A 13,824-nucleotide genomic window follows, 5' to 3' on the forward strand; every position below is an offset into this window, starting at 1 on the left:
TTTAATAGGTTTTTTATTTTTAACTCCTGGGGGCCGGGATTCCCTGCTGGCATCCTCGCTGGCTGCTCTCCCGTCCGACCGACAGCCAGCCTGTCACTCTGGCTGGCTGTTGGGCGGGAAACCTACTGAAAAAAAGTTGAAAGGCGTCCTTACCTCAAAACCGTAAGGACGTCCGGGAAACCCATACTTCTGAGTTTCCTGTCAGAAAATCCCCCCCCAACCCCCGCTCTTTTCCCAGTCCATCGTTAAAATTTACCCCAACTGGTCTACCCGCGTTACATTTTTCAAAACAGTTTGAGTACACACAACTCCCTTAACACCAATTCAGAAATCTTATTCAGACAGGTTGCAAGGATACAGGGCAGGAAACAAGAAGATAAATACTGTGATAGTACCAGGTGCATTTCCAATAATACGACCGTCAGGTCAGAGGAGATTGGTTATGAACTATATTAAAACCTGATTAGAATCAATAATTTTTGCAAAGTACACACAGAAAATTGGGGCAGTTGCAGCACATAGATCCAGAAAACAAGATGTTTCTGCATGTATTAGGTTTACTTCCCGAATGGGATGGCACGCTTATCCCAAGCGCAGTAGGCTTTTTAGGGGAGGGTGGATTCACTGTGCGTAAAACAAACTGCATACGGTCATAACTGCCATTTATGTCTTCATTACTTGAACCTCAACCTCACCTGTCCTGCACTATTATATTAAATTATATTACCTGAAGGGGCACCAATTACATTTATACCCACCTCTTTTCCTTCCCTTGCCCTTTGGTCCTTTGTGATTGTAGCTAAAACAGTAGCAGCTTGTTCACCCCCCATCACAGAGATACGTGCATTGGGCCACATGTAGAGGAACCTTGGACTGATAGGAAAAACAGAAAATCAAGTTTAATAACACTCGTTAATAAATGCAGCAAAGAAGCAACACCCTCTCCCAAAAAAGCAATCTTAGATTTCCAAAAGGTAGAATTCTTCAAATTACTATACTGCAAATTTCACCAAGTTAGGGCGCCTCTTTCTAAAAACAAATAAGATCAAAGATATTCCACTGTGCGCTGAGTATAAATGTAGTAATCATAAAACATACAGTAACAAACCTGAGCTGGCAGAAATCAGTTGCCAGAAACATCAGTAATGAGTTGGTTTAATTTTATCATAGAAATGTAAATGTTTAAGACATAGAAATGAAAAAAAAAACATTTGACAGCTCCAATTCAATGATGCTGTGGACCCATTGACTATGATGGTCAAGGTTCTAATTCTAGCTAGATTTCATGTACTGGACTTTGTTTTTTTGCTCATGCCATACATTTTTCCTTTTCACTTCTATGTAGTCTGAAACTCAGTTTAACATAATAGTATCCTGCAACATTTTCTTAGAATTTTATTTCATCACATGAAACAGTTTTATAATTATCTGAAGAAATTTTTAAAATAAATGAAAATGTTATTAGGTTGCATTTGAGATTTTAAAAAAAGAAAAACTATGAATGGTGGAAATCTGAAATAAAACAGTAAATTTTGAACCTGAATGAGTTAAGACAGATTAACAAATTGGCTGAAAAGTCTCCACTTTCGTTAGCCTGTCTTTTTTCTTCCAGACGCTTTGAGGTTTGTTGTGTATTTAATATCAGACACGGAGATGCAGTGCTACTGTATTCTGCATGAATGCAGTTTGCTACTGTACTACACTAACCTCACATTACAGTAACAATTTAACAATGCTTTTGTAATTATCTTAATTGGCACAACACTATACAGCCTTGTACACATCTGTTTCCAGCAGCCAGTGTGCAGCAGATGCAACTTAAGTGTCTGTTCCATAAAATAAAAATCACTCTTTGGTGGTCTTGCAGAGACCAATCACAGCTAAGTTTTATATATCATTTTTTTTCCCCTTTCAAGCGTCCATTGAATGTTAGCCAATACTAATTGGAGGTTGGACTAATTTAGTTATTTGGTAAAATCAAATAAAATAGATTGACTAGTTGTGTAGTTTTTACAGAGCCTGTAAGCCTTTCAATACTATTTTTCTCTCTCATCTTTTAGGATCTTCTGCAGATAAAAATGTTATACCTCTGCATCAATTATTACAATTATTCACATCCATGACTTCGATCGTTCATTATAATTAATCCTAATGGTTACAGGATTCTGTACAAAATTAATGATATTACCATGAAGTTCTTGACGACAAATGATTTAATACACGTGCAGCTCCTCACTGAAACAGACATCCTATGAACAGCATCACATGCTTATAACATGCATTATCTTATCTATAAGGGCTCATCTGAATGTTGTCCACTCTCACTGCTGCCTGCTTTCCCTCACTTGCTCTCTGTCTCTATCACTTGATTTTTTTTTAAGGTCACCCTCAGTTTCTCTCTCTCACATACCCAATCTTTTTTCCACAGTTCTTGTCTTCTCTCTTGTTCACTCTGTCAGCCCCTTTGCACAGATTTATTTTTTGCAATTAAATTAATTGACAAAGAGATCATATTTTTCCAACTTTGGAGGTTCTAAATGGGGGAGTGAGTAAATCTTTTAATAATCATTTTAGTTAACACTGGTCCTCTAATTCAGTGATATACTGTTCAACTAGGTACCGAGAATATCTCCTCTGAAAGGTCATGTCCTTTTTTTTGTACAATATAGTCCATCCTGATCCTCAACTTTAAGGGAACAAAATTCTATCTGGGTTGGACGTAATATAGACAGACAAGTAGTCCAGCTACTTGCCTATATGCTCTTCCACACATTCCATAGTTTCCAGCACCATAGGAACCACCAACAATTACAGTAATTTTGGGAACATTTGCACATGCAACTGCAGTCACCATTTTGGCTCCATCTTTAGCTATTCCGCCTGCTTCATATTCTCTTCCAACCATGAAACCTTAGAAGTTAGAAAACAATAATTAATTAGACCATGTTTATTAAGTCTGCAAGATTCAAACTATAAATCTAAAAAACATTCTGAAGTAACTGAAGGAGATCATGACTCTGGATAAAGGACAGATACTGAGATGTCTGCCAATACAATTCCTTGCTGGCAACTGATTTTTTTATTTTGCAGTCTGTCTTTTGTAATTATCTTCATTTATAAGGTTCCTTCATTAGGGTTCAGTCAACATGCATTTTGCATAGTAGCTATAGAGTGGATAAGATGTAGTGACACCAATCAAGTTAATGCCTCTGTTAAAATGGCAGGAAAGGGAATTTAACACACATTAAGTGCTCAAAAAATAACACTGCTGAAAGTGAAAATTATTTCAGATTATTATTTAGGGCTGCGCTGTACTGCAACAGTATTGGGTGCATCAGCAGCTGTCAATATAACAATACAAGAGGGGTGGCACCTAACATGAATGGATCTGGATATGCAGAAGACAGACAGTTTTCAGTATATATCAAGGCAATGGTTTGGGGCATTACTGAAGTCACATGGGCAACAGCAGAGACTGCTGTAGTCTGGAGTTATATTGAGAAACAAACACACACAATGTAAGAAAGGAACTGACAGAAAACTCTCTCTGGGGACAAGAGCTAGTTCATCTCATTTTTAAACCTTCACACGCAAGCACAAATAAAAAAGGTTCACAGTGACGGCAAAAGGGTGATTTTGCTTGGGGATAAACTAAACATTCCTACCTCAAAAGTTATTCTCATTGACCCATTAGACAAATTAGTTAAAAAAGTACCAATTTTGAGGTATATATACAGGTAGCATGTTACCATTTTAAACGTTTAAGGGGAGGTGCAAGGGATGCTGAGAAATACACTTTAAAAAAAATGAACTCCTTATATTTATAAAATTATAAAAGAAATTGATTTTAAAAAAAGGATAAAACTGCAAAGACGTAGGAAGTTTTGTAGTCTATGGTATACATCCTTTTAGATTCTTTTTAGCTTTGTGTCTGCACGTTTGGTGATACCATGACACCATGTCCATCAGGTATGGATAGGCAGAGAAGTCACGGTGGCCTCAACTGAATTAACAGATGCTGCTCTTATTCTGAGATACCGCATCTAAAATATGGGCTAGAATTGCTCCTTTTCTTTTTCACCTGTGATGTTCTGTAGAAAAATGAGGGGGATGTTCCGTTGACAGCACAGCTCGATAAAATGGGTTCCCTGTAATTAAATAATGAAGTATTTTGGTTTGGAGACTCTCAAGCAAGATAATGAGTTTCTACATACTCCTAATCATAAAAAAAAATCTTACAATATAAAAACGGAATCCTGTTTTCAGACAAGTTCAAACTTCATTTTATTACTAACATGGGAAAATAGAGCGCAAGCATCAATCACAACTGAAATTCAGCCCTTGGCCTACCAATTGTGAGTCTCCAGCGTTCTAGCCACTGGGCCTCCCACCGCTCTGTAGTATGTTGAAAACATGCTTAAAAAAAAAGCAACAAATCCACTATTTTTTTCTGGAACTACTCAGCAAATCAGTCAGCGTCTATAGAGAAAGAAACAGAGTTAATGTTTCAGGTCGATGATCCTTCACCAGTTCTGGCAAAGGGTCATCAACCTGAAATGTTAACTCTGTTTCTTTCTCTACAGATGCTGCCTGACTTGTTGAATATATCCAGCATTTTCTGTTTTTATTTCAAGTTTCCAGCACCCGCAGTATTTTGCTTTTGCACTAGTTCTTTCTGCTAAGTTGCTATGTTTATTTTTGACCTATCTTTAGCACTTTTTTCACATCTTACTCTACTACAGCATTACCCTATGTTTTTGGTTTTTATTCACACTAGAGGCACGTCTTTGTAAGATGCGTTTTGGAGAACTGCTGTAAAAAGGCCAAAGCACTGGCTGAAAGCCAAGCAAGATGTACAGTCCTCAGAGGACTGTTTGTGGAGGAAACAATTTCAAGATTTAATGGAACAAAGACATGCTTTCTCACTCTGAATTGCATAAAAGCTCTAAACTGTTCATTCTACACTGTGCGCTTTTTATTATTATTATTATTGCTGAGGACAGCTGATCCTTCCATCTTTGTTCAAATTTAATGGAGCTGCAATCTTCCTTTTCAATGAATCGCCCACATTTACTCAGGCAAAAGTGGCAATTTCTGTATAAATGACTGCTGGTGACCAATACTGTAGAACCTGCAATAGACAAACTGTGGTAGCTGTTAAACAATTTTATCTTTATTTACGGACAAAACTCAGACACTTAAAAGCATCAGCAGTAATATCCTTTTTTGAAAAAGTATGATCAAATTTAGCTTAAATTGAACTGCATCATACGATCGGCTCCGAATCTCCTTCCAGTCAATTCCCATGATGCTATCAACAACCCTCCGCGTCAACAAAAATTTTCCCCAAAACGTCAACAGGAAAATAAATAAAAGGATGTCAGTTATTTGTAATTTTTCAATAAGTGATGTTACCTAATCTGTAACATACTGAGTTTAGATTGAAAGCCTGTGCTGGCTTAAGAATTTTACACATCCTAATCTCCTCTACATTGTCAGGGGGAATGGCAGAATAGAGATTTAAATCACTGGCTATTGCTGCATTACAGGAGAATAAAGTCTTTCAAATTGCCTGAATGGGTGGTGGAAGCAGATTCAATAGTAACTTTCAAAAGGGAATTGGATAAATACTTGGAGGGGAAAAATTTGCAGGGCTATGGGGAAAGAGCAGGGGAGTGGGACCAATTGGCTCTTTCAAAGAGCCGGCACAGGCATGATGGGCCAAATGGTCTCCTTCTGTGCTGTATCATTCTATGATGAAATTTTTGACTGTCTCCAACAATGTCAGTGTTCATCAGTTGAACAGTAAAAATGGATTCTACAGCATGAGGTGCACGAAACCTTCCTTCGTACACGCATCACAGTCTCAGGCCTTGTTTTGGAATTTCAATAGTATTTAGCTACAAAATCTTGAAACATACACATCGTGCAGCAGAACTGAAACAGAAAGGCTTACCATTACTTTTTGCTCTCTGGATTCGGGATTGCAATGCACGTTATGGATAACAAGACAAAACTTATTGCTCTGGTGGAGCAAGTACAATACTGAGTGATATTAAATAGCCAAGACCCAGTGGTGACTTGATGCATCACTCTACAAGTCCCAAACTGTAGCCCAATGCTGAATTTAGAAACATGAGAATTTAAAAATGATTTGTAATCAGTTAACAGTTGTAGATACCATGAGGTCCATACAAAGCATATATCAGACTACAGATATATCCTTTATTAAAACAATGAGAAAAAAAATCTGATACTGGAACAAATGCATCACTCACATGAAAGATCAGGCAACTTTCAATTAAATGTCCTCCCATAAATACCAATTCAATAATATTCCAGGTACAAAAATATAGTTTGCATTTATTAGGTTGAAAGGAAAAAATTTGTAGGGCCATGGGGAGAGGGTGGGGGAATGGGACCAGCTGGATTGCTCTTGAATAGAGCTGTCACGGACTCGATGGGCCGAATGGCATCCTTCCGTGCTGTAGCCTATGATTCTATGGTACTGAATATGTACTTGAAAGGTTATGATTCCAATTCTGTGGGCAAGTAATGCAAGATAGGATCTGGTGAGCGTGTTTAGAAAAAAAAGGTAAAGATGTCTTGCAGGTATGATAAAAGAAAAGCAAAACCTAGAATTTTTAAACAGGAAGCTACATTTTCCATTTGCTTGACAGCAAGGGGTGCTGATTACATGCAATGTGTCTGTTGGCGTCTGAGGGGCAAGGTCGACATTTTAAGTGTCGATTGATCATCAGAACACAGTTCTGGTAGGGGAGGGTGTTGGCACCACTGGCATTATCCTACTTTTCTCTTTTCAGACTGGCAAACCCATTGGGGTGAAATTGGACGTGAACAGGGACGCAAAGCAGGCAGTATCGCATTGGTTGCCTGTTATACACTCCACTTGATATTCAGTCCCAATGACTTCACTACAGCCGAATGTCGGGTGTGTAGTATAATGGTCGGCAAATGTGATCCTGCCTGTGTCGCTGTTCCTATCCAATTTCACCCCCGTTGTGTTTTGCCTGAATTTTCTGTTTTATCTCATAACTGTTGCATTTGCAGGTTATTTTCCTCTCATTCTCACATTTCCCAGCCTTTTTGTTAATGTGGGCTTCTCTCATGCATTTTTAAACTTTCTCCTTTTTATGTCTTCGCATAACCTCACTGATGTCCTTTTATATCATCTGGCAGTTTTCCATTCAGCAGTTAACAGGATATCATACCCATAAAATCCCTCTCCCTGATTGAATTACCTGTTGATTCTCTCCACTCCTCCACCCCTTGCTAAACCTTGGGGGTAATTTTAACCCCCAAGAACAGGTGGGTTGGGCAGTAAAAATAGTAGATCTTTGGAGCGGGACCGCATCCTGACTCCAACGTGTCCACTTCTGGATTTGGCCCAGGTGCGTTTGGATGCATGCGCGCAATAGGCACCCGGAAGTCCTGCCCCCACTTAAAGCCGATGGGCTGATACTTAATACTTCATGCTGGAGCCCACCCCGATTTGGACCTGCCCAATGCTGGATTCTCCCCCCCGCCACCGATGCTGGACCCCATGATCTTCTCCCAGGCCCATCCGATGTCATCCACGTCCCCTCACCCACCCGATTTTTTCCAGGGCCCACGATCTCTCTCTTCCTCCCTACACCCTCTCCGATTTGCGGCTCCTTTCCCTCCTAACAGGCAGTGAGCCTGTCCATTTGGCTGTCTGGCACACGGGAAACCCAGAAATACAAATACTTACCTTCAATTAGGTTGTGATCACAGATTGCGAATATCTAAAGACGGGCTGGGTTCCTGACATCCAGCTAAAATCATGCCCCTTATGCTTGCTTAACTTTTGGTCTTCAGTTCTGACAAAGGGCAAACACCTGAAATCCTAACTGACCTACTGTGTACTTCTAGCATTTTCTGCTTTTATTTCAGATTTCCATCATTTGCAGTTTTCCTTCCCATTTACTTTCTTAATGGCTTTCTTTAAACCTGTTCACTCATTTTTAAGGATTTATGCGCACGCTTAGATCCCTTTTCTCCTCCACTGCATTAAGAAATTTAACATTTAAGGTATATTTCCATTCATTATTCTTGTTCTCAACATGCACTACATCACATTTCTCTATCTGCTATTTTTAACACCAATTGACTGAAATAGTCAATGGTAAATGCAAAAATATTTATACCAGTAAATGAATCGTAACTGAGCTACCTACTAACCCAACTTTTTGGCCATATAATGAAAATAGATATGTCAAGTACCATAACACGAGAACTGTTCAACAGAAGGACAAATTCTTTCTGGGCTTCTTATTTAAATGTCCTGTTCAATGAATGGTCTATTCAGCAGAAATTCACACTGGTGCATTTCAAATCCATTGAGTTCAACTGAACAGAAACAAGCTTACAAATCAAATCTGTAAACAACGACATATCTCAAAAGTGCATTAGTAACACCTCTCAGTATGTACTAAGGTCAGGAAAGAGCCACGCTTGATTTTGGCCGAAGCAATGGTGGGGACACAATAATTTTCCTCAGTGTTTCTGGTGGGGGTGGGGAGTCGTAAGGGGTTGAAGGAGGAAGGATCACCAAGATGCCCACTCCCAATTACTTTCTAGAAACCCTCTTGGAAAATACCCAAATGTAGACATCAGTATTGAGCTTAGTTGTCATGTTCTTCCCCCACACACCCATAATCGAATAATCTGCTGACATTCACTGTTGAGGCTCACCTTTGAAAAGGCATGGGGGTAGGGAGGGAGGGCGGGGTTATGGCACCTGTTGAACTGCACCCTGGTAAAAGTCAGCACTTCAGCAGAGGAGGGAAGAAAACTGGGGTAGGGAGGAGAGGGAAATTGGGGGAACTCATTAATAACCAGGATCTCTTAAAAGTTCATCAAATAATAATTCCTTTTCAAAAAAAGTGACTGACTGACGCACGATAATGACAAATTTAATGAAGACATCCATCAGCAGCAACCAAAGGTCAATATCAGTCCTCAACCTTAAAGCAAGGTAATTTTTCACAAGATGAAATGTATCGACTTTCTGACTTGTCTGAGCCTCCAGTTAAAGCCTGCTGATGTCACCTGGATTCAATCAGTTGTGACACTTGCACTCAGTTGACTAGTGCAAGCAAACATTTCAGAATTCTGTTAATTCACAAATTGCCTCTATTAATAATGTCATGTCTTAAAAGTGCACTCTGTTTGTGCAATTAAAACTTGCCTTTAGTAATTTCACAATTGTTCAGTGGGTTTAAAAAGGGCAATGAAAGAACTAAAGATCAATATAATCAAAGGTTTGTACATTTTTTTTAATCTTCAATCCAATAATGTGTAGTGCTCAAATACATGATAGCATGGCTGTGGTGATTCATCAATTTCATTAAAGGAGAAATATAATCATCTGTTAAACACAAAACCTCAAATATTATAAAGGAACGGGTAGTAATGCAAGTTGAATGGCGGCTTTCAGTTCTTTCTGTTGCTATAATGCATGCTCAGAGGTAGCCTGGGGATGTTTGTGCAGATTTTCCTTTTTTTTATATACATTAATGACTTAGACTTGGGTGTACAGGGCACAATTTCAAAATTTGCAGATGACACAAAACTTGGAAGGGTAGTGAACAGTGAGAAGGATAGTACTAGACTTCAAGAAGACATAGACCGGCTGTTGGAATGGGCAGACACATAGCAGATGAAATCTAACGCAGAGAAGTGCAAAGTGATGCATTTTGGCAGGAAGAACGAGGAGAGGCAATATAAACTAAATGGTACAATTCTAAAGGGGGTGCAGGAACAGAAGGACCTGGGGGTAAGTGTGCACAAATCTTTGAAGGTGGCAGGATAGGTTGAGAAAGCGGTTAAAAAAGCATATGGTATCCTGGGCTTTATAAATAGAGGCATAGACTACAAAAGCAAGGAAGCCACACAACACGTTGGATGGTGTCCTCGGTGCGCAAATGGGACTTCATCTCCACGAGGACTGTGCGGTGGTCACTCCTAACAATACTGTGATGGACAGATGCATCTGCGACAGGTAGATTGGTGAGGACAAGTCGGTTTTTCCCTCGTGTTGGTTTGCTCACCACCTGCCACTCGCCTAGTCTGGCAGCTATGTCCTTCAGGACAGCTCGGTCAGTAGTGGTGCTACCAAGCCACTCTTGGTGACGGACATTGAAGTCCCCCACCCAGAGTACATTCTGTGCCGTTGCTACCCTCAGTGCTTCCTCCAAGTGATGCTCAACATGGAGGAGGACTGATTCATCAGCTGATGGAGGGCGGTAGGTGGTAATCAGCAGGAGGTTTCCTTGCCCATGTTTGACCTGATGCCGAGATTTCATGGGGTCCGGAGTCAATGTTGAGGACTCCCAGGCCACTCCCTCCTGACTGCGTCAGTATTTACAGTAGAAAAAGAGGATAGCATGCCGGAAATCCCAAGAAAACTAATATTGAATCGGGGACAGGGACTCGATAAAATTAACATAAGTAAAGCAACAGTAATGAAGAAAATAATAGCACTAAAGAGTGACAAATCCCCAGGACCAGATGGCTTCCATCCCTGGGTTTTAAAGGAAGTAGGTGAGCACATTGCAGATGCCCAAACTATAATCTTTCAAAGTTCTCTAGATTCAGGAACTGTTCCTCTAGGAGAGAGAGGGAAACCGGGGAATTATAGACCAGTTAGCCTAACATCTGTTGTGGGGAAATTGCTGGAGTCTATAATTAAGGATAGGGTGACTGAACACCTCGAGAATTTTCAGTTAATCAGAGAGAGCCAGCATGGATTTGTGAAAGGTAGGTCGTGCCTGACAAACCTGATTGAATTTTTTGAAGAGATGACTAAAGTAGTGGACAGGGGAATGTCAATGGATGTTATTTATATGGACTTCCAGAAGGCATCTGATAAGGTCCCACATAAGAGACCGTTAGCTAAGTTAGAAGCCCATGGAATCGAGGGAAAAGTATGGACTTGGTTAGGAAATTGGCTGAGCGAAAGGCGAGAGAGTAGGGATAACGGGTAAGTATTTACATTGGCAGGATGTGACTGGTGGAGTCCCGCAGGGATCTGTCTTGGGGCCTCAATTATTCACTATTTATTAATAACTTAGATGAAGGCATAGAAAGTCTCATATCTAAGTTTGCCGATGACACAAAGATTGGTGGCATTGTAAGCAGTGTAGATGAAAACATAAAATTACAAAGCGATATTGATAGATTAGGTGAATGGGCAAAACTGTGGCAAATGGAATTCAACATAGACAAATGTGAGGTCATCCACTTTGGATCAAAAAAGGATAGAACAGGGTACTTTCTAAATGGTAAAAAGTTAAAACAGTGGATGTCCAAAGGGACTTAGGGGCTCAGGTACATAGATCATTGAAGTGTCATGAACAGGTGCAGAAAATAATCAATAAGGCTAATGGAATGCTGGCCTTTATATCTAGAGGACTGGAGTACAAGGGGGCAGAAATTATGCTGCAGCTATACAAAACCCTGGTTAGACCACACCTGGAGTACTGTGAGCAGTTCTGGGCACCGCACCTTCGGAAGGACATATTGGCCTTGGAGGGAGTGCAGCGTAGGTTTACTAGAATGATACCCGGACTTCAAGGATTAAGTTACGAGGAGAGATTACACAAATTGGGGTTGTATTCTCTGGAGTTTCGAAGGTTAAGGGGTGATCTGATCAAAGTTTATAAGATATTAAGGGGAACGGATAGGGTGGATAGAGAGAAACTATTTCCAATGGTTGGGGATTCTAGGAGTAGGGGGCACAGTCTAAAAATTAGAGCCAGACCTTTCAGGAGTGAGATTAGAAAACATTTCTACACACAAAGGGTGGTAGAAGTTTGGAACTCTCTTCCGCAAATGGCAATTGAAACTAGCTCAATTGCTAAATTTAAATCTGAGATAGATAGCTTTTTGGCAACCAAAGGTATTAAGGGATATGGGCCAAAGGCAGGTATATGGAGCTAGTTCACAGATCAGCCATGATCTTATCAAATGGCGGAGCAGGCACGAGGGGCTGAATGGCCTACTCCTGTTCCTATGTTTCCTATGTTATGTTGAAACACTGGCTCTGCCGCAACTGGGAGTATTGTGTCCAATTCTGGGCTCCGCACTTTAGGAAGGATGTGAAGGCCTTAGACAGGGTGCAGAAAAGATTTACTAGAATGGTTCCATGGATAAGGGATTTCAGTTACGTGTATAGACTGGAGAAGATGGGATTGTTCTCCTTGGAACAGAGAAGGTTAAGAGGAGATTTGATCGAAGTGTTCAAAATCATGAAGGGTTTAGATAAAGTAAATAAAGAGTAACTGTTCCCATTGGCAGAAGGATCAAAAACCAGAAAATACAGATTTAAGGTGATTGGCAAAAGAACCAAAGGCGACATGAGGAAAAACTTTTTTTTTTTTACACAGTGAGTAGTTATGATCTGAAATGCGCTGCCTGAAAGGGTGATGGAAGCAGATTCAATCGTGGCTTTGTAAAAGGAATACTTGAAGGGGAAAAAACTGCAGGGCTACAGGGAAAGAGCGGGGGAATGGGACTAACTGGATTGCTCTTACAAAGAGCCGGCACAGGCTCGATGGACCTAATGGCCTCCTTCTGTGCTGTAACCATTCTATGTTGATCTCAAGATCCTCCATGCTCAGAAATCTTTAAAGTTATTTTTTTTTAAAAACTGATTTCCCATATTTCTATGTGTTTGTGGCTATGTTTATTCCAGATTCTGACCTGCAAAAGGAGGAATTCTCCCTGGCCTTAATCAGGTTCTGAGATATGTATGTCAGTTTTGTGACCTCATCAGTGTGTGATGATGTCACTAATTCAATGCGCACACATTTAGAGACCCGATTTTCAGAGTCAAATTACATCACAGAAACCAGCCATTTGGCCCAACTGGACTATGCCGGCGTTTATACCCCAAAGGAGCCACCCCCCGCCCTAATCACCTCTTCCCACCCTGGCCCCTGTATCCCTCTATTACCTTCTTCCTTATGTATGCATCAAGCCTCCCCTCGAATGCATCAATGCTGTCTACTTCAACCACTCCCATGTGGCTGCGAGTTCACATTCTCACCACTCTCTGTGCAAAGTTATTCCTTTTAAATTCTTTATTTGATCTGTTAGGGAGGTAGCTTGAGGTAAGTTCTTTAAGCATATGGTAGCTAACTTGCCAATATAAAAGGATGATACTCCAATATGTAATTCTTGGGTCTCAATAGCCTTTTTTAAATCTGCTTGGTAAATTGCAATCAATTGCAGGTCAATAAGGCACGTATGTTACTGGACCACTGCCTCTGGAGAGAGAATGTGGTAAAAGTAATGGTACATGACTGATAACTTCAGCTTTTCACCTCACAGGTACAGATTCTGGAACTGACATTTTATTCTGACCACACAGTTTCTCTGGTTTGTTGGCTGGAGTGGCCCACACAAGTACTATTTCGCCCTGCAGTCTAGAAGTAGACATTTCTCTACTGCAAAACATTTGGGTAAAGTTATATCTCTTCTCTGGACTAAGCTGCTTCAGATATATTTCCTATCTACCTTTTAGTTTATGAAGAACCATGTTCCAATTACAGCTATGTCACAGATATGCCCATACACCACCAAAGGTAGTGGGCAGGCTCCGAGCTTCGACTCGTGAACTTTGGCAGGCTCCCTGGCAGAGTTCTGCAAACTGCGGACATTCCAGACCAATTCCTTTTGAAACTTTTAAAAACATGATGCCCAATCTTTGAAGGAGCAGTATATTTTTAACCAGCATTGCGAGTAACACTGCGAGTCAGTCACTGACAGGGTATAATC

At 40.3% G+C, this 13,824-nt stretch overlaps 1 protein-coding gene across 1 annotated transcript in view; it reads right to left on the minus strand.

Moving 5' to 3' along the window:
* The window catches only part of mccc2 (methylcrotonyl-CoA carboxylase subunit 2), an 81,260-nt gene that overhangs the window by 20,200 nt on the left and 47,236 nt on the right, over positions 1–13,824 (minus strand). The window contains exons 13-15 of the mRNA XM_067982756.1: positions 4,082–4,148; positions 2,754–2,910; positions 759–873 (exon numbers count right to left, since the gene is read on the minus strand). Coding sequence (XP_067838857.1) covers positions 759–873; positions 2,754–2,910; positions 4,082–4,148 — 339 coding nt within the window. The remainder of the gene's footprint in view (positions 1–758; positions 874–2,753; positions 2,911–4,081; positions 4,149–13,824) is intronic.

Source organism: Heptranchias perlo, chromosome 4 (assembly GCF_035084215.1).
Source record: "Heptranchias perlo isolate sHepPer1 chromosome 4, sHepPer1.hap1, whole genome shotgun sequence".
NCBI lineage: Eukaryota > Metazoa > Chordata > Chondrichthyes > Hexanchiformes > Hexanchidae > Heptranchias > Heptranchias perlo.